Source organism: Balearica regulorum, chromosome 3 (genome assembly GCF_011004875.1).
Source record: "Balearica regulorum gibbericeps isolate bBalReg1 chromosome 3, bBalReg1.pri, whole genome shotgun sequence".
NCBI lineage: Eukaryota > Metazoa > Chordata > Aves > Gruiformes > Gruidae > Balearica > Balearica regulorum.
In genome coordinates this window covers 107943676-107970619 of record NC_046186.1, presented here as the reverse complement: position 1 = coordinate 107970619, position 26944 = coordinate 107943676, and the positions used below count along the sequence as shown (strand labels likewise).

The window sequence follows — 26944 nt, the reverse complement described above, 5'->3', positions numbered from 1 at the left end:
TAGCATCTCCTTAGCCATAACTGGAGAAGCGCAAACCCAACTCCATGCTGTGATAGCTCAAAAAACACTTTAAGCATGCAGGGATCTGCAGTGCTTAACAGCAAAAATCCAGCCAAATGGCCCTGAAACATTGCCTGTGATCGTCCTTTCGCTACAGCTGATGGAGGAAGACTTTAAGGTGCTGGGTAGCTTAAAAAAAGCAAATAAACAAGAGTTTGATGGAAGAAACTGTCTCTTGGCCTTAATTATCGCTAGTAGCAAGCCTCAGAGAATTAGTTCCATCACTTACTAATACTCGATTTCGATTTCAGCCTACGCAAACATATTGGGTCAATAGGAACACCGAGGCAAGCATGGAAGTTAAACAAACAACTTCATTCTGTCAAAATTACTTGGAGCAAGTTATCAAAGTAATCGATGGCATGTAATAACTATAAGACAAGTGGTCAATACGTTATAGCGGTCAAAGGCAGAGGATGGCTGTAGCAGAGAGTGATCGATGGCACCCTGGGAACGCCAGAGCACTTGGTGATGAAGCAGCATCCATCATGAAGTCACCAGTGGGATCTGGCATGGCTTAGCTGGGTGCCACACAGCTTCCTACGAAGGGCACCGAGACAAGCAGGCTTCTTCTTCCCTGTAAAAACCCAGGACCCTCTCTGTCCATTGCCAAGGAAGGGGCTCATGGAGTTCAAGGAGGAGACCCCATGCCTCCATGGATTGACCAGCGTTGGCACATCTGTCCTGAGGTCAGTCCTGGTCTATCAGAGATCCTCATCCCTCCCTGCAGGGGGAAGAAGCCCTCCCACCCCCTGGCACAGTGACCACCACGGCAGCGCCGCATCCTCCCACCAGCGGTTCCTATAGCCACTGACGCACATCGCAGCATCACTTCCACTCCAGCACATCATTTGTTCCAGAGGAGCCCAACATGTACTTTTCATCTGATACTCAAAACCACTTGCTTTTAAATACAGCCTGTCATTTTTAGATGACTAGAAGTGTCAAAAACATTTGAGATCTAAATGAAATTTTTTCCTTTTCAGGATGAGAAAAACAGATCCCTTTGGCCTTAAGTTTTCCTGTATTTTTACTTTCAGGTTCACTGAGAGCTTTGCTTTTGGTTTATCCTGAAATTGCCAACGCCTGGCTTTTCTTTTTCTCAAAGAACCAAAGAACCGAAACACGGTAATTCACTCAGCTGTACTGAGCCCTGTCCACCCACATAGCCCCCAAATTCAGGCTCCAGAGATGTGGCACTGACAACATGGACGTAACCCAGCTGTGGGATCCCACCACCCACTCGGTCTCCGTTTCCAGCTTCAGCCTCTTGAAAAAGAGTAGCGGCGCCCGTGCCTGGACACAGCTCACCTTGAAATGGAGTGGTTCATCCTCAGGGCGCAGCGACTGGCAGGTCACCATCTTTTATTAAATTCCCAGCTCTCCCCTCTCCCTGTCCCCCATCGTGACCAGGACACACAAAAAGATCACCGTGCCACAGACGGGTATCTGGGGAACAAGCTTTTATCTCTGGGTGAATGTGTTACAGAAGTGAAGCTAATTAACTGGGGCTCTGTTTTTGAAAAAGGTTAATATTTTATCACATGTCTTCTGTCCTGAGAAATAATTAGCCCTGGCAGTACTAGCTCTGCCATTTCCCAAGGGACTGAGCAAGAGACTGGAGGCTGGAGAGAGACACGTGGTATTGATGGATAGACAGCATCTCAACTCAGGGCTAACAGTACATCTAACCAGCAGTTACTTCTCAACACAAAGTAACCTGCCTTAGAATATTAACAGCAGCAAAACCCTGCTCCAAAGACCGCGCATATTCTGCTCATCCTATTCTATGCCCTCAGGTACAGGGGATGCTTCAAAGCAAGGCACTGCGACGCAGCCAAGAGCTTCACGGCCGCGCTCGCGGCACCGGAGCACCAGCCCAAGTCCCTTCTTCCCAGGCACCGCCACCAGCTCTGGGGCGGTCTCCTCCATCGTTGCTCTGATGCTCCGGTCTGCACAAGACGGAAACCCTAAGGACTCCTCCAACCCTTTTATCCCAACAACAAACGTCTTCTCCTGGGGGGAACCAACCGCTGAAGCAAATTCCCATGGGGACTGTGGCGAAGAAGGTCCCCCCAGTGCTTGCACAGCAGCCCTCATCGGGGTTACAGCACACCACATTTCTGCACGAGGCTGCTAAGAACAGGGCTGGGATGCAAGCAGGATAAATGGAGGAATTGGAAAAGGACGAGGGAAGGGTCATTTCAGATCGATCCAGAACTATTTTGTGCATGCATTTTTTCCTGGCAAAATGCAATGGTGGGTGGGGAATTTCCAAAATGAAATCAAAACTGTCTCACGGGGAAACAAAACCAAAATAACTTAGGTGAAGGAAATCTATCACTTGGAACGGGAGGAAAAACTCTTTTCAGCTCTTTTTCTCTCTGAAACAGCAATTTTTGTCAAGCAAAATGTTAGTCTAAACAAAATAAAGGTGTTCTCCTCCCAGGAAGAGACAGCTGGGATGGAGGCTGTGTCTCTGCCCGAGTGAGCTCCTCGGACTCTTCTTGGGAGGATGCGTGTCCCGTAGGGATGCTTTTCCTACCCAGCGAGGCACTGTGGGGCTAGGACAAGGGACAACGTGGAGAAACAAAACACAGCATGTAGGACATTTAATGTTACACCATGGTGTTTGCTGGAACAGTCCAGAGTCACCCTGACTGCCCAGAGCTGGGCTCTGAGACACCGAGGCCCTATGGGCTCCCCCAGTACCCGTGCTGCCGATCCCCTTTGTCCTGCAGACACCTTTTAACCGAGAACACAGCTCAGGAATCGCTTCTGCTTGCTGCGCAGACAGGTGCCATAACTCACACTCCTAGCACAGCTCTTTCAGATATAACTAGCTTTGCCCTCCAGAAAAAAAATGAGTAACACAGCCACTTAACTGACACATCCTCCTGCATTCAAAACACCCGCCTGTGCGTTTCCATCAGCTCCTCATACAGTCTAGCTCGCTCCTCAACTCCTTCCCAAGAGTCACCCTCATCCTTCTCACTCAAAAAAAAAGAAGAGGAGGGGGAGGACTGCAAATCCATCGCTGCAGAACAAGCACCATCATTTGCCATTTCCCTTCAGCATCCATGTTGGAGACACAACCAACCAGGCTCCTGAAGAAACACGAGCCTCCCCTGCTCCTGCACCAGCATCCCTTCCCAGTACCATTTTTAACTAGAGCCCCTCAGCCTGCCTTTCTTGAGGCAGCCCCTGGAGATACAAAACCACAGCATCTCATGGCACTTCAGATCCTGTCCCCTTGGTGGCTGTGAACATCCAGCACCACAGGCCATGACTCCAGGGCATGGTTTGCAACCTGGGATCAGTTGAGCTGTGATCCGAAAACCTGAGCGAAGCCACTGCACTGCCAGGGTGAGGAAGACATAGCACCTCCAAAACCAACAGCATGGCCGTCCTTTCGCTGTCACGCAGGTAGCCTGGAGGTAACAATTACCGTCCATCTCTGCCAAGGAGGCGATGTTGACTGACCTGACCCACCACCTCCAGCTCCAGGGAGTGATCAGGCAGGGGCTGGAGGGTAGAGAGGCATCACAGGCTGTCTCGGACATCAGAGCAAAAGCCAGGGTTGGGCTGGGATCTTGGCACTTGGAAGCCTCTCTCCTGCCCAGGGAGTTCTACACGAGTCACACCAGGTGGTTCAGATGTTGGTGGGGCCTGGGGAACATACTAACCCCCAGGACAAGCACCCGCAGGGCCAACAGGACCATGGCAGAAGTCCCATCACATTTGAGGAGGGAAGAACAGGCTCTTCATGACAAGTGGATGTTGGGATGATGGTCTGGCCACCAGCATTGGCCAGGGACAGTCCCCAGCCCAGTCCCCAGGCAGCCACCTCAGGGGAGGTGCAACCTCTCTCAGTCCTCAAGCCCACCATAATCCCATTTCATGCAGCTCCTTTTCATCGCTACTTCCTTCCCCTCCCATTAAAAACCCAAAACACTTCAGAAAAGGGCACTAAATAGAAAGAGATATTTGAAAAAGATCATCACATTCATCAGCTTCTGTCCCCTGAAGCCACCAGCTCATCCCAGAAGCCACCAGGTCTAGCTGGCTTGCTCCTCAAGCCCTCCACCTCCTGGCAAACTGCCCCATGGGCCACCAGACAACAAACACGGGGCAGCAAATATCACAGATACTGTCAATCATTGGGGTGGCCACAGCCATTCCCAGGATGGGGACTTGGACACACACCAGCCATTTCCCAGGACTGGGCATTTCCAGCCCACGTTTCAGCTGGTGAGTCCCCAGAGACACCCGTCACACTTCTTGCCTGAGCTCTGCAGAAGAAGTAGGTGCAGCTGTCAGAAAGAGGTGCTTTACCAACTTCTTACCAGGTGTCCCCACATCTGTGCAAGACGCCAACTCCAGCAGAAGCAGGAGAACATGAAACACTGGGTTTTTTGCAGCACTAAAATGGTCCAATGAATATTTTTCTCCACTTTCAGGCAATGTCATGGAGTGGAGACTCTGGGAAATTTTTGTCTCTGAGTGGGAGTGGGATTTTTGTCTCTGAGTTTTCTCAAACCTTAGGAAAGACAAAAGTTTAGGATTTCAGGGCCACTTATTTTTTGCCATTTTTCCCCGCAATGTTCTCTGAGCAGAGGTCCAGACAGATTGCAGCCCTGCAGTCCAGGCAGGCTTTAGCCAGGACCTTCCTCTCTTCTGTGAGGAAAGGCAAAGCAGATGGTCACAGTCAGTCCTCCAGTGAGTTCGGGCATCCCTGGCAGGAAACACTGCAAATTATGGGTCCTATTCTCTCAGAGAAATGCACATAAACCAAGAACCTCTCTACTGGAAGAAGTGAAGTGGTTCTGGATTTACACAAATGTAAAGGAAAAAAACTGAAGTTCTGCATGCACACCATATTCTGAAATACCAGGGACTAAGAAGCACACAGAAACATAGGGAAAACACAGGGTGCTGCCTACAGCCCAGCCATTAAGGCTTCCTCCTTTGCTGATGTGGCTCTGGCCAGCTGACACGAGGACACTGCGTCTGCACAGCAGTCTTGGATGGATGCAGTGTACCACATCTCGCACTGGACGCACTGCAGAGGATGCGCAGTGGGAAGCAGGGCAGGGAAACAGGTGCAGAGCCCAAGCAGCATGAAAAGCTGATGCTGAAACGCTGTGGGGACTACGCTGGAGTCTAAGCAACCCCACCACTGGCAAAGCCTTGTGATGTCAAGCCAGAAAAGATAGAGTGTGGTAGTGAAGTGCATCACTTTTAGGTGATGAACCCCAAACGAGGAGACAAGAGAACCCCCCTCACTGCTGTCCCACCAAGAATGACCTGAGGCCACCAAACATATCAACATTGCCCAAGCACCAGCACAGACTCTTGCTTGTTGTTCACACGGACTTTGGGCTTCACGCTTCAGTCCTTCAAAAGCCTCAGCTCTCCATTAACACGTAGGTCCAAACTGTGAGTGACAGCAGGTATAAACTCTAGCATGAAGTTATAGGTAGTGCATTTTGATAAAGGGACCTCCATGCTGTGTCTTTTGTTAGCAGGCAGCAAATTTTCCCAGCTGACTGTGCTTGTAACCAACTTGTATAGCAAAGTTCTGAATTCCTGGAGGGCTGAAGGGCTTGCAAACAGGGTAACTATGATGAGAAGAGAGAAGAATGACAGTTCTCTAAAAAATAAAATAAATCCCAGCATATGACAATCCCCTCTTACATAGATGGTATGGCTGGATGGTTGACCAGTGGTTGGCGAGCTGGCTGCCCAAAGCCATCTCTTTCACTGACTTTCAGCTGCCGAACTACATTAAGAGAAGCTACAAAACATATGAAGATACCTTCCTGACAGAACCAACCTGTGCTAGCTGTTTCTACTGCTGCCAAAGGGTTACTAGGTTGCACGGAAGAGAAGGCACAAGCAATTCTCTCTCAAGACGTTGCCCAGACTGTGAAAGTTTCAAACTTAGGCCCCCAAAGCCAGCTGATCGATGGCAGAAATGAAACCTTGGCCACTTCAGGTGGTTCCAGTTAATCCCCAAGATACACGCCAGCCCCTGTCCTGCCTGATGGACTGTTCTCATATCTTCATCCCCAGAGATCGCAGCCTAAGGAGATGATGGAAAAACACAGTGTCCAGCTCTAACCTCTTGGGGTCTGGTGTCCAAGAGATGAAAGCAGTCATCCTGTTTCCTAATGGAGATGCTTTCATCTCAAATGTGTTTTCCACCATTCATTTGTATAACTGCTCACCGGCAAGGTCATGCTGTGCTCTTGCCTGTCATTAGAAATAAGGAGGAGACCAAGACCAAAGGCAGGGATATCCCAGATCTTCTCTCACCCAGCTAATTCAGCCTCAGAATATGCTCTGCAGATGAGAGATCCAGGGACAGCCCTCGCACATACAGTACTTGGTCCGAATGTGATAAATCTCATTTTGTAATGAAATCACAAATGCCCTGGCTTTGCCCCAAGAACTGTGTAACAGCTGGAATAACAGATCAAGGGACAGAAAAACTCTTTGGGATATTGCTGGCAGTCACACAGCAGCTAATAACGAACCCCGAAAGCGAGAAGAGACCTGTACCCCCTTGCATCCAGCCACCCTCGGCCACACGAGGTGCTGACAGCCCGCTCTCCCCAGGGCATCAGGCACTTCTCACGGGGGAGCACCCACACAAGGACCCCCAGCTCACACAAGAGGGTGATGACAGAGCAAAGCCAGCAGCACATGCACATGGCCACACGAGGACACCTCCTCCAGCCTTCAGCAATGCCAGCTCTGGCGATGTGGCAGCATTTGAGCAGTCCCTCTCACCCATCCTCCTCACCGGGCTCCCTCCTTCACATCTTAGACTGTACAGCTCCATCCATCCTCATGGACAGAGGTCCATCAACCTCCACCGTACTCAAGGCACCTCTGCTCAGGCATGCCCCGCTCCCCGCTGTCCCACCACCCCTCTGCCCTGAGCAGATGCACCCGGCAGCATCAGGCGCAGGGAGACCACGTGCACACACACCTGTACCCGCACCACGTCTTGCCTTGGTCTACTACACAGTGCATCCAGAGTCAGCAACTCACAAGACACTGCCTGAATAAGCAAATTTTAAAAATAACAGAATCCCTCTGGACTTAGTCTGCATTACGCAGGAGACTGGATTAGCTCAGCTACAATCCAGAGGCCACAGTGAGAAATGTACGGAGTCAGCAGAGGGAAAGGCAACAGCAGACCAGAAAAACCTCTAGGTTGGGTTCCACTCTCAACTGTTTGAGGTCCATCCAGGTAATATCCTGGCAAACCTTCCCTCAAATTCAAAGGGGATTTGGCCACCTGCTAGGTACCTACCTGTTCCTGCAGGTCTAATGTTTAGGTACCACTGAGGACAGCAGAGCAGAGTCCCACCTCTGTCCAGCCTGTGGAATAAGATGGGCTTTTCCACACATACCATTCTCCAGACATGAAGTTCCTCCTTTGGGGACTATCAAGAAACCAGACAAGAAAGATAAGATGCCTAAATCCCTATGTGGGGTAAAAAATTCATTTCTAGCTGCTGAGACCCTGTGTTCACCTCAATCCATCTCAAAGTGATTTTGATCTAGCGGGCAACAAAGTTGAAGGAAGACAAGGTAATGTGAGAAGTCCAAGGGGATCATAAACATGCTAAGCCAAAGGCAATGCTGTCAAAATCTACTTTTCTCCTCTTCGACTCTTCACTCCCAAGAAGATATTACAACATTCTCAGTGCACTTGACTGCTTGCCACTCCTGAGATGCAATCATCTACTCAGCCGAAAACGGAGCCACTTCAAAACCTGCATGCGGTACAGCTGCCCTCACGCAATCTGCACGCGGACGTGTACACACACTGTCACGTGCTGCGCGCCAAACGCATTCACACGGGACACGTGGAAGGTGTGCAGTGGCTGAGATGCACTCTCAGCCCCGTGTAGGCAGGTACCACACCTGCCAGAGGTAGGACCACCCTCGGGACAGCGTGTTTCTCCCGGCCATCCCCATGCACAGCACAGTCAGGTATTTTCAACTATCCCAACTAGAGCTGCTCCAACGTGATGCTGAACATGCAGCCTCTGCACCCTCGGGATGCACACTGCAATTAGCGGGTCAAAATGACGCTGCAGTGCGTAGTGCTTCAGTGCTGAAATCCTGACTTTTCTGGACCTTGAGAACTCAAGACGGCAGCTCTCTGCCCCAGGGGAATGTCACGGGCATCACCTCTTCCCACCCTTCACGAACAGTCCCTAGGAGCAGAGCCACCAGCCCTGGGCAGCTCTCCCACCCCAGGGACACTCTCCAGCTGTCACCGCACTGCAGTGTGAGTGAGGAAACCTGGAGAAAATCTTACAGCGCGTGTTGCTCCCTGCAAAGGGAACAGGACAGACAGCAAGGGCAGAGCTTTTCTAGGGGGCACAAGCTGGCGTGACCAGGCCACCGGGCTGCCAGGATGCTCTCATCTTCATATCTGCCAGTATCCCTGCCAGCCTCGCATTTCAATCTCAACTTGAGTTTAGCAGCTGCTTTCTCTCTCCCAGACATGCACATACGGATGCAAACGCACCCCCTCGAGCAGCTGTAAAATTTGGGCTTAGCTGGGTGGGTGTAGGGCCTCTTGTAAAGCACTCGGGACTCAGGGAGGGAGGGAGCTTCAGAAACTCAGAGGATTATTGCCTTATGCCAGGATTTCAGAGGGCTCCATCCCTGGCCTCCTTGCTCTACCAGCTCTCGAGAAAGCACTACTAAACTCGTATCCGCACTGTGGAGGAAAAAAACAAGACGAATAGAGGAAAACAGGCAGCGGGGGATGCCTGAGGCTGGCTGATGTGATTTGCAATAGCTAGACAAGTCTGCTGGAGGCTCTTACCTCTCCTCCAGCCACTACCCTCTCATCTACTCTCCTCGTCCCCAATTTCGCCTCTCTGATTCGCCACCGTCAGTGAGCGCAAACCCCAACTCAAGTTGGCGCTGGCCGCAACTCGTGGTCGCAGTCTAGCCTGGCAGCCACAACAGCATCTGCGTATCTATTAAACCTAACGGAGCGTTTGGGAGGCGGAGGTCAGCCTCAGCAGCATATGGAGCAACCGCATGGCAAATACCGGCCTCCCCAGGAGCTGTCTGCCACAGATGGAAAAAGCCCAGGAGCCATCACAGCGAAATCTTCTGGCTGGGGGCGACGCATCCTCCCTGTCAGCTTTCCAAGCCGCTGAGCAATACTGGAAACCTCCGCTCCTCTCCCCACGCAGGCGCGCCTGGCGCTGACTCACTCGCTGCCATTTTGGTCCTGCGGTTTGACGGTGGGACGTGGTGATGAGGTAATCCCAATGGCGTGTGGCTACTGCGGCGGAGGGGGACTAGCCACCCACTCCAGCGGCATGAGCTGGCAACGCATGACGTGGATGTTCCACCTAGATCCATGCCCAGCCTGCTGGGGACTTTTTAACCTTGACTCTTGGTGGGGATGGGATATACCACCATGGGACCATACAAGGTCCTCTCCTGGAGAAAGACATCCTTTTACGTGATCCAAGGACTTAGTCAATGTGTAACCATGAATGCGGTTAATGGCAGCAAAACGCAGGCAGGTCACTAGGATTAATGCTCCAGCTGTGAGATCTCCCAGGCCGTGGGACACGATGTAGCCTGCAGAAGCCACGACATTTCCCAGGCTGAAATCACCCACAAACCACGCATGAGCTCGCAGCCCCATGCTGGCTGGAGACAGGCAAGGGGAGCCACCGTGGTTTCTCCAGCTACAGTTCCTCGGAGCACTGTGATTCCTCTCCATCTGAAATCATTCCACTGGTTGCAATTTAAAAACAAAATCAATCCAGCAAACATTGCTAAGCAACTGGCTGTCAGTGCCACATCCCACCCCACCGAAAGTATTTGCCCTCTCCATGACCTTCTGGCAAGGAGCTTGTTGCTCAGCCCTTGCCAGATTTTGTATATTCAGCTATTGTTGGCAAATCCAGATGCTTGGCTGGATTAGCAAAGAAAACTCCAGGAAATCTGCAAACATCCTGGTTAAAAACACCCTACAGAGAGGCTGTAAGGAGCAGCACGCTCCCATGTCCTGGGCACTAGGATCAGGACTATGAGGTGCCGGTCTCTGGGCATTACCACGGTCTGCAGGTCTGTGAGTCTAGGTGCTGCCATGCGCCATACAGAGGGGTAAGAGATGGAGAGCAAACGTGCCAAAAATCTTGTCGGAGAGCAGAGCAGGCTGCTTCAGGCCTCAATATCTGGCTGAGAGGCTCAAGGAGAACCTGCTTGCCCATGGGGATGAGCTGAAAAGGCGTGTGAGACCCTCTCCAAAGCCTCCTAACCCCTCATGTGAGCCAGGCAGGAGCACCTTGGCACGGTGGTACCACTTGGTGTGGTGCCCGTGCAAGGATGTACCTCCCGCCAAGGTCGGCTGGAACAGAACTGAGGTCCAGCCCTTTGGCTTCGCTGTCATACAAGAAAGCCTGAGCACTTCCCATCTGGATCACACAAAGCAGCCTAAGCCAGATTTGCCATTGAAACTAAGTCTCTCTCTAAGCACAGCCTCTGGCAGGTCACACATGAGCCCTGGGGGTTTCCTATCTCTCACGCTAGCCCCGTCTGCGGTACTCTGCTCATCCCTCCACAGGAGAGACGTCTCCTAGTCAACCCCATGCTGGACTCTCTTTACATGCTCTTCTTGCACAGCCACCAGCAACTTCTCCCTGCTCCAAGAGCAGGCCGTGCTCATCCACACTTTCCCACCCAGCTCCGCTGTACAACTTAGGACCCGCTCCCAGCTTGCACAGTAGTGCCAGAGCATCACCTGTGGCAGCTCCCTGGACACCTGCACCACAAGCAAGGATTTCTTTCCAGAGATGGCTTTGCAAACGCTGCACCTTCCTCTTCCTGTCAACCACCATCCCCAGACCCTTCTCCTTCCTCCATCCCCCCATCAGTGCCCGGCTCCCCCAGATCTCCCGGCAGCCCCATTTCCTCTGTGGCCGCTCTAATGCTCGGCTAATGGTGCATCATCCGCGGCATTGTTCAGACATATTCAATAAATCAGAATCCAATTACCGGGTTAAGGAAATTGGAAGCAAATGCAATTAGCCCCAGCCCCTCCCACGTGCTGTGCCCTCGCTTCCTCCTTAATGAGAACTTTTCTTTCGCAGGAGCACTCAGCGCCGCATCCGCCTGCCCGGGAACAAGGTGGCTGCCACCGCACAGCGGGGGTACGGTGAGGGGGCAGCCGAGTCGATCTTCCCTTTTAATAGGGCAGATGGTTAATATCCCTGGCATTAATTCTCTCCAGGAATAGCACACTTGCTCTCTGCTCAGCTATAACAGGCGTCCGTCAGGGCTGACAGCTCCTCTCCAGAGAAAGGAGCATCTGGTCCTTGCTTCGAAAAGGAGCTAAAAAAAAATACATAAATAAAACCCCATCATTGCTTGCTATAGGGCTGGAGAACTGGTGCTGTTTCAGCATTTCAGCCCAAGTGCTGCGTTTGGAGTGGAAGAGGGGAAATTCAGAGTCGGGTCAGATGTTGGGAGTTGAGCTGCTCTGACCTGGGAGCAAGGCGCAGCCTGGGCAGCACGGGCTCCAGGGCTCCCAGGAGAAGGCAGGAGAGGATGGCTGCTGCCACTGGGCTGGGTCATGGCGCCAGGCACAGCTCCTCGGGAAGGGCTTGCACTGGCTGTGGGATGGGGACCGCTGCCGCTGGCCGGACATACGCTGTGCCCTCAGAGAATGAGGAGGAGAACTGCATCGAGGGAACCTCAGGGGTGTTTCCTACCCCAGCAGGACACCCTGGCATCACTCTGTCCAGCAGACCAACAATTAACCCCACCGACCATCAACGACCTGCAGCTGCAAAGGGGCAGCTTTTCCCCGATGAGTTCGGAGAGGTGACCGGAGGGAGGGTACAGCTGCACTCACGGCAAGCGAGGGTGCACCAAAACTCCCACCCTGCTCTTCCCACACCGACAGCAGCAAGGGAGCGCGGGTCCCGCAAAGCAACCCTTGCTGCCATCCTCCCTGCCTCCTTCAAGAGGTCCTTTGGGAGCCAAAGGATATTTCTGACCCCAAAGGTGCTGGAGCTGCTAGTAACCCAACAAGTTCTCACCTTCCTCTCCCGCTCCCTCAGCAATAGTCCCTTATTCCCCACATTAACTCCTCTCTCTGCAGAGCAAAATGAGTGCCTAACAGTTATTTTATCGCCTTGTGCTGTCTCATTGCATCCTCTGCAGAGCAAGAGTTCCCAGCACCAGTGAAGACTTCACCCATCGTGGAGCTGTGCTCCTGCACACACGTTACTTTTCTGAAGAAAAAAAAAAAAAAAAAAGACTTTTCCTTTCTTTCCCTGTAGTCCTGGAATAATTTATACAGGTTTTAATTAATAGGTTTAGGACTGCCAGATATGCCAAGAAATCAAGTAAAGTGAAAGATTCAATCCTAAAAATACAACCCAGGCAGAACCAATCCCAACCGCACCCACTGGTCATGGGTGGAGAGCCCAGAACCACCGAGCAGCCCAAAACCACAGCCCTGAAGAGGAACTGGACTATCCACCCATATAACAAAGTTTCTTGAGGAAGACCAGGAGAAATAGGGGCGGGGGGGGGAAGGCAGAACCTGTGATGGCGGGTGTCACGGACGGCACGGTCACTGGGGATCCTCTCGCTCTCCCGCTGGTTAAAGGCATGGAGCCGGTACGGGTCCTCGCCGCCCCTCCACCTCCGGGCGCTCAGGTACCTCCGCTCTTCAAACTCATCCCAAAGGTCGTCCCAGTCCACGTCCGAGCCCTGCGCGCACAAAGTCAGCCCTGTTAGAGAGAGGAGAGACCAGAGGACACCCGACCCCGCTCCGGAGATCCTCCCGAGCCCCGCCAGAGGTCAGTCAGCCCCACGGCATGGGAAAGCATCACAAGAGCAGGCTAATGAGGAGCCTCATTAGGCCTTCAGGTTTTGGTTTTTTCCTAGGTCTTGAAACAGCATGTCAAAGAGAGCCTGCCAATTTGAATTTAAAATGACCAATTTGAAACCACATTCAGGTCTCTGGTGGATCCCCCTCTCAAACAGCACCGTCTCCAGAAATATAAAAGCACAAAGGTCTTGTTAGGGTTTTAATTTCTCTCCAGCCACAAAAACAAAGGTATTTTACACCACGTGCCCCCTCACCCTGTAACTCTTCAGGCAGGAAAGGGCCATCAGACAGGAGCAGTTTCATCAAGCACAAACCCACGTTTTCACAATTGTGCCCTGGCCCCTGGCTCCAGCAACGGGACCCTGGCAGAAGGGGAATGTGGTCCTCCCAGCCCGATTTTCGTCCATCTTTGCTGCAACACGTCTCCCACCAAGCACTTCAGCCCTAATGCATGAAGAGTGGGCAAGCATGCATCTGTGCGGTCTCCACCTCCAAAAGGATGGAGGAGCTGCATTTCGGGGTTACCCGACAGCCATCAGCGGGTTTCAGCATCCCTGAGCAGCACGGTGCTGTCGGGGGGTTTCAGCATCCCTCAGCAGCGCGGTGCCGGAGTGGGGAGCACAATGCAGCGCCGATAAGATCTCATCGTTCCAGCAGCACAACCTCTTTGATCTCAGCCTACGTGTAACACGGAGAGTTGCAAACATTTACAGACATCTCAGCCCCAAAGAAAATTGTGATCTTATCCAATAATTGATCTTTTCTTCTTCTTTTCTTTTTTTCTTTCCCCTCCTCAGTTCACACCATCTCAAAGCCGATTTTGCCTGCTAATAGCACAAAATGAAGCTTTTGAAACGGGCGATTTTTATCCCATAATTGATTTTACTCGCATCTGGCAGCGCGTTTTCTCTAGTCGTAGGAAGGGGAGGAGGGAGCAGCAGCTCCTGCAAGCGAACCACTGCAGGACCAAGCCGGGCACCTCCAGTCACGCGATGACCCACACCCCCAGGTCACAGCGACAGGAGCACCCCCAAAAAGCCAACAGACCACAGGGCTGCAGGGGTTTCCAGATACGGGGTCGTATCCATCCTCCCCTGGTGTAACCCCATCGCCTTTTCGGGAGCTGCTCCAGCACTTACCCAGCGCAGGGAGGATCGGCAGAAACCCCCGAGCCACCAGCCGTACTGGTAGAAAGACCAGGAGAAGGTTATTCAAGGCTGGGAGAAAGTTATGAAACCAGTAAGGTCACCGCAGGAGGTTTATGAGGAGGATGTACGTAACCCGCCTGCGGGCTTTTGGGAGGACCGATGTACACAGGGTGATAAATATTGTTTATGTTTTTTCTAAGGCATCTTGCAAAACGTGATTTACCACCGCAGTAAAAGATCAGGGGAAAGTGAGCCGATTGCATCGCGGAGCCACCGACAGCCTGACGTTTATGAGATTTCATGATGACCCCGGGGGGCCTGGCGCCGTTAAAACAACCACCACGCAGTTGCAGTCCCTAAATTTTAACGCTGTGAAGAAAAGCAAAAGTTGGTTTTACTAAACTTAATAAGAAGAGAAATGGCTTTTAAAAGTGGCCACGTAGTACTTAAGGCTGTTTGATGTGTATGTGTGTGTATATATATATATTTTATTTTATTTTTTTTTTTAATGTCAGTGAAACCCAGTAGCCTTGGATCAGCTAGAAGGGTGCAGCTGGGCAAGCATCCGACGGCTCGAGCAGGAGGGCTAGCGGGTTCCCACAGGCAGCTGCGGCTGCAGGAAAACTGGAGCTTCTGCACGTGCTGCAAGGGCAGCGAGGCTCGAGCCAGGCCTGCAGAAGCAGGGGGTCGGCACGCAGGAGGGTCCTGGAATGGGCTTCAAGGTCTGGGATGGCATTTCCCCAGCATCCATCTATTCCCCCTAATGTCCCGTTACTGGGGGATCCCAGTGGTAGACAGATACCAGTGCCTTATCTCATGGTATTTGCTTCTCGTCCTGCCCCGGATATACCTTGCATCCAAGGGTTGCATTCTTGGTTCACACCGCAGTGAATAACTATTATCCCCAGGAAATCTCCACCTGAAAGACATCAGCCCACCTTGATTCACCCAGGCTCTCCGGTTTGGGTTGAGGAAAGCTATCAGTAGGATAGTTCCTAAATATTGGGTACCTAAATACACATCTGAGATCAAGAGCAAATAGGTGCCAAATCGAAATGTAAGAGTAATTTTAACCACTACCTGGCCAGAAAACAAGCCCAGGGATTGAGTCAACTTTCTCAGTTAGAAGTAGATACCCAGGTTTGGTCATTTGCTTTCAGTCCACACCTCCTGTCCAAACCTTCTGGGCGTTCTTCTGTTTTCCATCCAGAGGACCCCACCAGACTAACTGAAATCGGAGCGGGATGCTCAGACACACGTGCACGCCGACCTCTGCAAAAAAATACCTGCGCAAAGCAGCGAGGGAAAGCGAGGCGGCGTTCTCGGATGAAAAGCTCCCGGCTACGCAAGCAGTGGGAGGCAGGAGACCTCCCAACCTGCACGCAGGGACTTGCCTGCTTCTCGGCGCCTGATAAGGGACGGGGAGAGCGAGTTAAGACGGAAGCAGAAATCCCCTTCACTCACCCAGGGACAGCACATCAGTTACAGGTTACTGGATAAGGTCTTCATTATAATATTTCCACCATGTATTATCACCTCTTCCTCACACCAGAATTCTGTCTTGGGAGTTATTTAACTGATGTGCAGAAATGTAAATTTAATTTATTATGATCTAACTCACTTTAGAAGCCAAATTACCCTGCACTAGAAAAGGATCAAGTCAATACTCCACTTGCCTTTCTATTTATCTTCTACAGGGCTCCTCTCTCCAAGTTTCATATTCATTTTCTCTCATGTACTAGTAATAAATTTTCATTTTTTTGCTTTGAATTAGGTAATTTCTCTTTCAACATTGCAGTTTAATGGCTGGTATTAATTATAGGAAACACAGTCAATGCTTAAAAGAGTTTGAGAGACTCAACGAGTCTGCAGGAAAGGGAGGAAAAAAATATCCCAGGGGTATCCGGAAAACAAGTGCCGGCCCTTCTGCCGACACCGCATTGGGGGGGTCCCCGGGGGGTTCACAAGAGACACGGACAAAACTCATTGCAGAGAGGAGCTCCCATCTCACGCCAGCACCTCGCCAAGAGCCTTCTCCTTTGCCAGCTTGCTAAAAGCACCCCCCCCCCAAAACCACCTGCTAAAGGCACCCCCCCAAAACCACCCGCCGTCTTGCCAGTGAAGGGCAAACAGCAAAACCCCAGAGCAAGCACGGAGGCAGCTTTTCACCGCAACTGTACATTAAAGATCAAAAGTGTCTCAGTGCAGAGATGTAATTCGTCATCTGCCTCTTAAATCACAGCTCAGAAACAAAAAAAAAGGGAAAAAATAGTGTTAAAAAAAAAAAGGGGGAGTGGTGCTGCGGGGGGAGAGCAGGTCATTAGCACTAAAACTACAATTTTCGGGCAACTGCTAATGCCTTGTTTATGTGGATTTCTGCGAATATGACATTTTAATGGCATAATAATTGTGTGATTACAGTACAGCAGGGATCGCTGGAGCGGGAAGGAGGAACAAGCAACCCAGCTGGCTGCCACTGCTGCGGGCCGGCAGCGTCCCCACGGGATGCTCTGCCCCCCCCGCCTGCACCCGCAGGCAGCCCCCAGCACCCCGGCACCCCTCGCTGGCACGGGCGGCCAGAGCAGGCTGGACGCCGGGCAGGGGGCTGGCGCATTGTGGTGAGGCGGCCCGGCGGGGAAAGGGCATTTAGGGTGAAAAGCCTGGCCCAAGGGGAGCCAGCGGTGGCCGGGGACGGGCAGGTCACACTGGTCCCCAGGGCCAGCTTCCAGCTGCCCAGGAAGGAAAGGAGTGGGCAGCACGAGCCAAAAGCGGACTCTGATTCACTTTCCTCTTTTGTGGCAGTGTTTTAAAATAGAGAACTTAAACCTTTGCTAGAATAAAAGCCATTTTCCTTTTGGGGCTGCTGAGTGTTGCCATTAGACCCAGGTGAATCGGACCGGCACCGTGCACATCCTTTCAGGAGGCACCAAACAGCAGCAGAACTGCCGGGGTTTCCCGGGGAGCCCCAATCTTTGGCCAGGCAAAGGGGTTTTGCCTGCGCAAGTACAATGATGACCCCAAAGGGGTCTGGCAGTGGCCAAATGTGTCTCTGTGGCCTCTTGACCCCCCTCACACCCAGCTTTCCCTGGAAAATCTCATCCCTATATAATCCCTGCCCGAGCGCTTGCTGCTGAGCCTCCATCCCGCCTTTCCTGGGACTCAAGCATTAAACAAAGAAGGGGAAGGGGAAATAAAAAAATACATCAGTCTAGCACAAGCAAAAACTCTAGAAACTCGGATGCCCCATGGCACGTTGCTGCCTGGCCCCGCTCGGTCACTCCTCTGCCTGCGGACGGTTGGAGCACGCGCGTGTGTTCAGCACAGCTCGGGGGCACTGGAGGCGGAGGGCAATCTTTCAGCAGGAATTGCAACCAGGCATTATACAAATGAGATTTAAACATCTCGTTAAAGCACGGGGCCCCTGCAAGCAGGAGGTTCAATTATAGAGCTGTTACTGGCCCAGGCACTAATGCCATCTGAAAGGATTATAATACTTCAAACAGGGTAGGACTCATCCCTCCTCGTCCCCCCGGTGCCAGCACACGCTCTAAGAGGGACAACGGCCCCAGAGAGGAAAGCAGAGGGGCAGCGCCACCCTGCCTCCGTCCTCTTCCCTGCCTCCCTGAAGAGCCCAGGTGGAGCATCAAGGTACGAGATCCTTGAGTCGAGCTTTGGCGTAGTTTTTCTGACACCAGAGCCCAGCAGCTTGGCTCAGCCCCACGCGTGCAGCCCGGCGCATCCCGATGGCCTCATCCCCAAGATCCAAGGGGGACACAGAGCACCACGGCCACGCTCTTTGCCCTGTCCGAAGAGCACGTGGCAGTGCCAAAATCAGGCTGTGAGTTTCTGGAGAGCGGGCTTCATCCCCATCCTGCGGCACATCCTCTGATGCTACAGGTACCGCTCAGCAGCACACCAGCACAGACCCTGGGAGGGTCGCATCCCGCACCTCCTTTCTCTTATGCCCCTTCCCCAAACTGCACAGCCCCCAGGCCAATCAAGCACGTAAATACAAACTTAAGCGACTCCAGGGACTTGGAGGAGCCCACAGAAATCCCTGTTTAAATGCTTGAAGTTAAGTACTTGCTTAAGTGCTTCATTGGCTCAGTGCCGCCTTCTCCAGCTTTGTGCTGACACCAACCACGCATCGGAAACGAGGTAGCTCTGGGCCCCGGCTATCATCCGCCCTTAATTAGTCTTCTGCCCCATGGGGATTTTAGCTCCAGTTCCTTTATTTGAGGGCTGTGAAGCTCCTCTTCTTCTTGCATCGGTACCTAGGCACAACGCGCAGGTGCACCTTGGTGGCAGCTCCTCCGGGACCCCGCGGGCATGCACGGCAGACCCATGGCTGCCAGGATCCCACCTTACCCCAAGGATGACCGGCATCTCCCACTGCTTGGAGGCGATTTACTGCCTCTCAAGGGTGACTTGCAGATCTGAGTCTGCGCGGGCCTCACTTGCTGGGGGAAGAACGAACAAAACAAAACAAAAAAATCAAATCAAATATTAATATGGATACCTAATTAAAGCAAAGCACTTCTCCAGCAAAGCCTGTCCTGCAGCTGGGGTCCCTGGAGAAGCTCTGAGCATTCACCATTAAGCTTCTCACTGCCAATGACCTTTCCCTGCTTGTGCACATCCACAGGCACGCTGCTCCATCTTCAAAGGACGGAGCATCGCCGCCTCCTCTGCTAGCTCAGCAGGGAACACTAGTCCCTGAGGACCTTCCAGCAAGCGTCTTACTTTCTCACTCAGCCCTGAGGCCAACACCACCTTTGCTGCCCTCCCTGCCCACTGCCCCGTTTCCTTTACCCATCTCTCCCCAAACCACCACGCACCCTCCAGCGCCCACTCCTGCGTGGGCAGCATCTGGATCGCTCCTGTGTTGTGCATGCTCATTTACACAATTAAAACACTTACTGCATCAGGCAACAGAAGTGACCAAGGCTGGAAAGTGGCCATGGAAGACGACTTGACCTTCAAGAACTACAGCTGCAGCTACTGCCTGGATGGAAACATCTCCATTCAGGCTCTGGAGCAGGGTCTCCAGTGTCTTCCTCCGATCATCCCCATGCTCGGCTAGCATCAGCACAGGCTGTTGGCCACTGATTCAGCGCAAGGAGCCGTCCCAAGGCTAGGGCTGCTGGGCCATCATTAAGCCGATCACAGCTAGAACCAGCTCTTTGTGTATCTTCTTGTCCATATCTGCGGTAAATGATATACAGGGTCCAAAATACCCTCCAGAGGTTTAAATCTGCTAAAGTCTCCAGCCAAACACAATGACATGAAAAGCTGCTGGAGAATTATTGATGCTTTTTCCAGTAAGGGCACCAAAGCTTTAATTTTAAAACAGATGGCCAGGGCAGCCACCAAAATAGGGAATTTATTTGTAAATCAGGAGCAGGGGACACCAAGTTGCAAGGAGAGAAAGATGACAGATTCGTTGCTTTGATGAAAGGCCAAATTTTGTTTCCAGGGCTTCCCTTAGGAGAGAGCAAGTCAGCTCAGCGTTCGTGCTTATCAGCAAGCACTCGCCATGCTGGCAGCGGTGCCAGGCTAAAACAGACCCCCACCTCCCGCGGGCAGCCCAGGCCTGAGCCTTCCCACCGCCGACGCTCCCATCCCCTGGCTGGAGCATCAATCCACCGTCCTGCCTCCGCGGGGGGAGAGGCAATGCACGCCGCCGGCCGGCATCGTACGCCCCAGCCAGATCCCAGGGAATCTCCGTGGTGATCCCCATCATCTCCAGCATGCCGAGAACCTTCCTGCTTCCCTGTTGATGACAGAGTGGAGCACAGAATCCTGGGCACTGATCTCTAGAAACAACATCCAGCTACAAAATTCCCTGCGCTCCCACTTGGAAAGATGCTCTTCCTTCTTGTGCCCCCAAAATCAGGTGCACGCACACACGCAGCTGTATCGAAGTGCCTCACTGTGTAAAGAACACAGACTCTAATTCTTTAAAATAATAAATTAGCCCATAGGATAGCCTGACACATGAAAACAAATCCTGTATAATTAAAAAGGAAAGGAAGCCGATTATATCCTCCTGGAGAATATTGCTGCCTGCTTCTGTTTTATTTATACGTTATACTGTATAATGAGCTGAATATTTAGGAGGTCAGCACAAACCAAGCTGCTGACTGGAGAAAAGAGAGGACCCAGCTCTGTCTGTGCCGGGAGCCAAGCAGGAGGATGGAGAGGGTTTTTGGTCACGTCCTCCTCCCCCTGCCCGCAGCTCCCCTGAGATGCTGTGGGACTGCTCGGATCAACCGATCACACTCAACTCCTTGTGCTCGGGCTGCATCGGTCTTCCCAAGCCTCCATCAAAAGTGGTCTGGGATCCCTTATGGCCCCCCGAGAAAGGATGAGCGAGGTCAGCCCGAGCCCATTGGTGCCTGTGAACTCTTCTATTGGGTCTGCAAACAGCAATTCTGGACGGCAAACAAGACCAAATAGGTTTTAAGATCCTACAAGTGAGTGTCTGCTTCCAGTGAGAATTTTTTTTTTTTTTTAAGATTTCAGGGTTAAAAAAAAAATAAATAAAAAGGTGGAAAACCGTTGGTGTGGCAGCAGCTCTGCTCTGTTGTGAGCCCCCCAGGTTGGTGGCAACAGTCCCCCACTGGTGTCCCCACCACTGCTCCCACCAGCGGTGGGAGACCAACAGCTCCCCCGAGACCTCTCCATCCTTCACTGACACCAGCTGCCCCGAGCGCCTTTTCCCCTTGGCAGAGGGGGTCCCTTCGGCACCCCTCTCCAGGCTCCCCGGGAGACGGCAGAGAGCATCTTTGCAGCTCTTGTGCCGCACTAACCCGAGCGCCATGGGCAGCCCCTCCGTGGCCCGCTGCCTCCGCTCAGTGCCACCATCCGCTGGCAGCACCGCGCGGGCGAGCCCGAGAGCTGCTGCTCCCCTGAAGGTCGGTGGCAATTAAGTGGGGCGCTAATTGGGAAAGAAAGCAAGGCAGCATCCCGTGTGCCCCCGCGCCAGCCAGGTTCAGCTCGTTCCCAGGATCATCAGAGGTCCAATGCATTTGGGAAGAGCCCAAACCCGCAGCGGGTGAATAGAGTGGTGAAAGGGAGCTCCTGCGTGGCCAGACGGTGTTTTGTTTTCCTTCTGTGCCTTTTCAGGACGGACACGAGCTGCTTCCCAGCCATGAAGGTCAAGCCAGCCTTCCCAGGCTTCAGCCCGAGAGCGGATGATTTAGTACTTAGGAGCCCAAAGCTGCACTCGGTCTCCAGCTGAGCTTTGCTCGTCCTCCTGCGTAAAAGCCAAAACCCCCACTGAACCACAGAGCTTGAGCATCTCAGAGGTCAGAGAAGGTCTCCCCCTTCCCCACGGGGTTGCGGGTCCCACATGCCAGAGGACAGCCCGGGATGGGGTGCATCGGGGGGAAAGGGGAGCAGGGAAGGGTAAAAGAGCCAGCAGCCCCAGTCCTGCTCTGAACCCAGCCCTTTAAAAAGCAGACGGCTAATCCAAACCGCACTTGCCGAGCAAGGAAGGGATCGTGCTGTTAATACACTCGGCATCCTCGACCCGACACGGCCTTTTCGCAGCAGCAAAGCCAGGGGTAATCCATCTGGTAATTGCTTCCATGGGGATCTTTACACAGCTTTAGAAACTAATGCTACTATCCTTCCCTGAGCAGCTGCCCTTCCAAACCGAGCAGCAACAAGGGGTGACGGATAACAGCAGCACATTACCATGAAGGGAAAAGTGCCTCCAAGAGAAGGAAAGCTCAGCCTTTATCTTACCTTGGTTTATTCTAACAGGGGGGAAGAAAACCCCAGAGATTAGAAAAATAGATAATCAAGCAAAATAAAATAATAGCAAGTAGGCAATTATATGCATGGCTTTAGTCGTCTTCAGGAAGCCACCAGCTTGCCTTTCCCCCTCCCTCCGTCAGCCAACTGCTTTTGAGGAGCAGGGATTTACGAAGGGGGCACACCAAGGCACAACCTGCTCCGAGGAAGGAGCTCAGCAAGGACAAGAAATGCTTCAGTCTCTCTGCTCCTGTGATTGATTTCCAGCTCTGGAAAAGCCCTGGCCTTTCCCCCAGCTGTGCCTCGGTTTCCCTGCTCCTACAATTAACTCACAAGGCTGCTGTTTGGTGAGAGGCTCCCCGGGGAGCATCACCCACCCCGAGCAGCTCCAGCACAAGGGCTTTTCTTCTCTTCCCACCTCTCACTCTTTGCAGAGTGGGCAAAGTGGAGGAAATCCCTTGCTGGTGACTAACCAAAATGCCCTAAGCCCTCTTGGAGGGCCTTCCTGGTGGAGGCACACCATGCAGTGACGTGCTGTGGGCCAGCCAAGCCTGAACCACGCCAAGCAGCTACCTTGGTACTGGCAGAGAAAATCTCGGTCAGAGCACGACCTCTCCAACACATTTAAAAGCACCACCGGAAAACGTGTGGGCTGCTCTACCCTGTATTGAGAGGATGGAGGAGCCAGGGGCGGGTTTTCTGCAGCACAGGCTGTGGCGTACCCCCGATCTGTGGGGTACCCATCTGTGGGACATCCTGCAAACCCTCAGTGCACTGCCAGAGGGCAGGACCCACCAGTGCCCGCCTGTCAGACGCCATCCCACCAACAAAAAAGCACCAGGGCTTCAATGTGACCCACCTCCTCATCTCACACACACACATTTTGCAGACACACAGGCATTTCTGTAACGCAGAACTGGTCCTCAACACGCAGGCGGAGGGAGATGCAGCTCAGGTCATGGCGACGATGCTCCAGGGCACATGTACTACCCAGGCGCCAGCCCATCCTCCCCCCAACTCTCCTCAAGGAGAAATTAGATATAAAACATTTGTGACAGCAAGAACTGATCTAAACCTTTGATCCTTAGGTACCTGCTGCTGGAGCGTCTGCGAGATCCTGGGCCTGGGAACAACATGACTGACAGCACTGGAGATACAGCAGCATAATTTAGAGCATATGTGTCAGCCCAACCTTCCCCTATCTCAGCTCAGTAATAGGGATAAAAAAGCCCCAACGAAATGCGCTGTAGCAAGGTGTGGTGAGTTAGAAAATAAATAAGTCTGCTGAAGAGGGACTGTGGGTCCCTGCCGGCCGGAAGCACAGGCGCTGCGGGAGCCTCAGGAAAGGTGCTGTGCCTTGGGGGGCTGAGCTGGGGATGGACGGGGAGACCAGAGGCAGGGCACGGCTGGTGTGACCTGGCCAGGCAGACCACAGGCTGATCTCCAGGGTCTGTCTGCCTTCCAACGGCACAGCGCTGCTGCTCGCACGAGCAAACCCTGAGCGGAGCTGCGGCCAGGCACGGGAGCAGAGGCATGGGACACACCAGGTCCATCCACGCAGCAGGGACAGCCCGAGGACAACGCAGAGTTGGCAGCAGAGGCCAAAGCTCATATTGAGGCCTGAGCAGTATTTTAGGGTATATTTCCCCCAAAAATCATACCCACGGGGAAAGAAGAGACAGTGCTGGGGAAAAAAAAAAAAAATCACATCTTCTGGAGCAAAGACTCCTTCTGCCACTGCAAAAGCCACCTGCTTCCCTTGAGGGACAAGCTTAAGCAGCATTGTCCTTCCCAAAAAGAGCAGCAGGCAAACGAGCATGGAGATGCACACCCCACCGCCCGCTCTTCTAGGAAGATCAGAGCTCCAAAAGGAAAACGGAGGGTGAGGGGGAAACAAACCCAAAGGTGTAATTGGGCGTGTAGCAAATCACAACAGCAACAGTGGTGCTCCACACCACCATGGTTTTACTGGAGGAGAAGGAACAGCAACCCACTCTGGGATCTGGGAACACACCAGCCCTGCTCCAGCCACTCTGTCCATGAGCACCTTCAACCCATCAGAAGGAAACCAGGCAGAGACAAGGTCTGCAACGTCTCCGCTGCTCTGTAACGCTGCCGCCTCTTCTCTCCCCTCCCTTGGCTTTGCAGCACAAGTAACAGAAAGGCAAACACACCGGCTCAGGGAGAGCAAAGATGGAGTTTCCGCACCGGCGTTTCCAAGCCTGAGCTCTCTGGCCTGCCATGCTTAACGCCAGCTGCAGAAGACAAGACAAATGGGGACCCAGAGGCTTTCTGGCCACTTCTCTGTAACAAATGTACACCACACCAGGGGTCTAGCCTCCCTCCATAACGCGGAGGACGGCTGTGTTACCGCCACTGGCCCATCACTGGAGCTCTCACAGCCACGAGGACACTGGTTCAAAAAGCATGGCTATGTCACAGCCCGGAGACACGGCACCAGCCTTCCCTTCCCCCTTTCCCTAACACATTGGCAACATCTGATCAATATTTCAGCACATCTCTAGAAGCCAAAAAAAAAAAAAATAGCAAAAAATTGAAAAAAACCCCACTCAAAAATAAAAAACAAGCCCACTGCTAAGTCACCTGATGCAGCAAACTCAAAACATCTCCTGAGAGCATGGAGATCTGGATGGAAACCAGCAACCAGACACTGAGCTTTGTTGTTATTATTGGGGAAAAAAATAAAATCTGCGTTTGGCACTGATTCTCTCTCACATATACACACGTTTCACCGCAATAAGGAAAAGAGGATTTTTGGAGTCATCAGTCATGAAGACATAGCATAAGAGCCTTGGTGGACAGCTGCTGCTTGGGCATGAACTAGCCCCCTTGGCTGGTGCTGGAAGATGTTTAACAGTTGGACTTGATGATCTTAAAGGTCTTTTCCAACCAAAACGATTCTATGATTCTATGTTTCCTCTGCTACGGCGAGGCAGCATGGCTACCAGCTCCCGGCATGCTCCTGCCTGGCTCCACCACGACTCTGCACACCATGGCTAACCCACCTGGAGGTGGCAAGCCTTGCCATGTACCCCAACACATCAAATCCCCAAACCTTGTCCTCTTCAATGCAGACAGCAAAGCACTCCTGTAGATGGCATTTTGTATTAGCGCACAATGAGAGGAGGCATCATGCAAATCAAGGCAGAAATAAACCTCCCTAAATCTGTTGGCTTTTGATGCTTTGGCAGCACTCAGCTTGGAGGGGGGTGGTAGCTGTGGGCACGGAACAGCTTCTCACAGAACAGTTGGGTGGCAAGTCAACACACACTCCATTCGTTGGCCATAGCAGCATGGAGATGCCACCACCAAAGGCTTGCCTACCCATCTACCAGAAACAAGCTGATAGGCAACACCTCCAGGACCTCCAAACTCAAAGAGTCAGCACCGAAACAGCCTGATGCTCTCTTCAACAAAAAGCATTTCGTGCTGGGTGAACACATTAGCTCCACCAGCAGCTGTGCAATATCTAGTGAAGGCAAAGGTCCTTGCTCTCAGAAAGCCATGGGGGTGAGAGGGGAAGCACCCCACACAACGCAAGGAGTGGAGAGGAGATGCTGGCCCCATTTTTAGGCAGCCCCATTGCCCAGCTGGACCTTGGCCCATCCTGCCTGCCTTTGATCCTCCTTGCTCCTGCAGTGACACACTCCCCTTGCCAGCGGCGCCCTGCATTAAGGATTAGGTGGGATCAGATGCAGGATAATACAAATGAGGTCGCGTTTGCTTCTGACAGTAGCTGCAAAGAAATGAGGAGCCAGTCTTCCCAGCCGGAGGGAAATGAGATGCAGTTAAACTCCAGCCAGGCAGAAGAGGAAAGGAGGGATATGGCTTAGATCGGGCTTACGCGGCTTTTCTGCCCACAGGTTTGGATATACCACTGCAGTGCCCGATGGCCCCCAGCTACAGGGGAAAGGGACTCTCCTGGCAGAGGAACCATGTCTCCAGCCAGGCGTCCTAGTGGAAAGCAGGGGCGGTGGGGAGCAGAAGCAGCAGGGAGGCTCCCCACGGCTGGAAAGAAGTCTCTTGCACCACCCCTGCACGGGTCTGTGTAACTGGAGAAGAAACAAAACCCTTTTGTTGCCTGGATGGTCCTGAAAGCATGTGGAGTTGAGCCCCAAATTGGTGATGCTGTTTCCCTTAATGCTGGGCATCCACTGGCTTATTTCTCCACCCTCACCTCCTCCTGCATCCCTCAGCAGCTCTCTCCTCCCAGCCACAGGCACGCCTCCACCTCCCCTCGCTCCCCAAGCCCTTGGCACCAGCCGCAGTGTGCCTTCAAACCGAGCGGAGAAGATGGCCATACAGATGGCTCAGGGGGTGCGTTCAGGCTTTGATACGCACACCAGAGCAAGCAAAAGCCACAACACCTTGTGGAAGGAAGGGTGGGGAGCAGAAACCCTGTTGACGGAGAAGACCTGCCGAGGAGCAGACGTGCTACTCCACAAACCCTTCCCGAAAACACAGCAGTCAGTGCAGATGTCCTACCAGCCGTGGGGTGGGCAGGCTCGAGCACCTCAACCAGCACGGGTCCCAATGGCTCTAAAAATACCCCCCCCCCGGGCTGCTTTTATATTTGATTTACTGCTTGTAAAGGCACCTCCAGAGCACAAGCTCCAGCTGAGCATCACAAGCTCCAGCTGAGTGTTTTCATACTCCTCCTGCCCTTCTTGAAGCCCAAAGGAGAAGAAACTGTCACGAGATGTGAAGAGCTCTGGACGCACCACCGCAGGCTCCCAGCCCCGATCTGGATGCCCTGCCACCAGCTCGTGCACGGCCCCGGGAAAGGCAGGGGCGCAGAGCCCCAGCTGCAACGCCCGCCGCAGCCCCAGCAAGCCCGCACACAGATGGCGATGGGACCGGTCCCTCTGCAGCCGGCAGCATATGCTGCTGCTGCTGCTGCCCACATCAACGCAGATGCCTGGGGAGATGCACCAGAAATAACTGGTTACACAAGCCAAGACGTTTTCTCCTACGCAGGCGAAGAGAGTTTTAATCCCAAACTACCGGGTACAGCTGAGCATCTGAATGCATTTCCCCCACCCTTTTCGCAGCA

General features: G+C 52.7%; 1 protein-coding gene across 1 annotated transcript in view; it reads right to left on the bottom strand.

Annotated features, from left to right (window-relative positions):
- The window catches only part of GALNT14 (polypeptide N-acetylgalactosaminyltransferase 14), a 98091-nt gene that overhangs the window by 48113 nt on the left and 23034 nt on the right, over nt 1-26944 (bottom strand). Inside the window, exon 2 of the mRNA XM_075749391.1 lies at nt 12671-12840. Within this exon, the coding sequence (XP_075605506.1) occupies nt 12671-12840 (170 nt within the window). The remainder of the gene's footprint in view (nt 1-12670; nt 12841-26944) is intronic.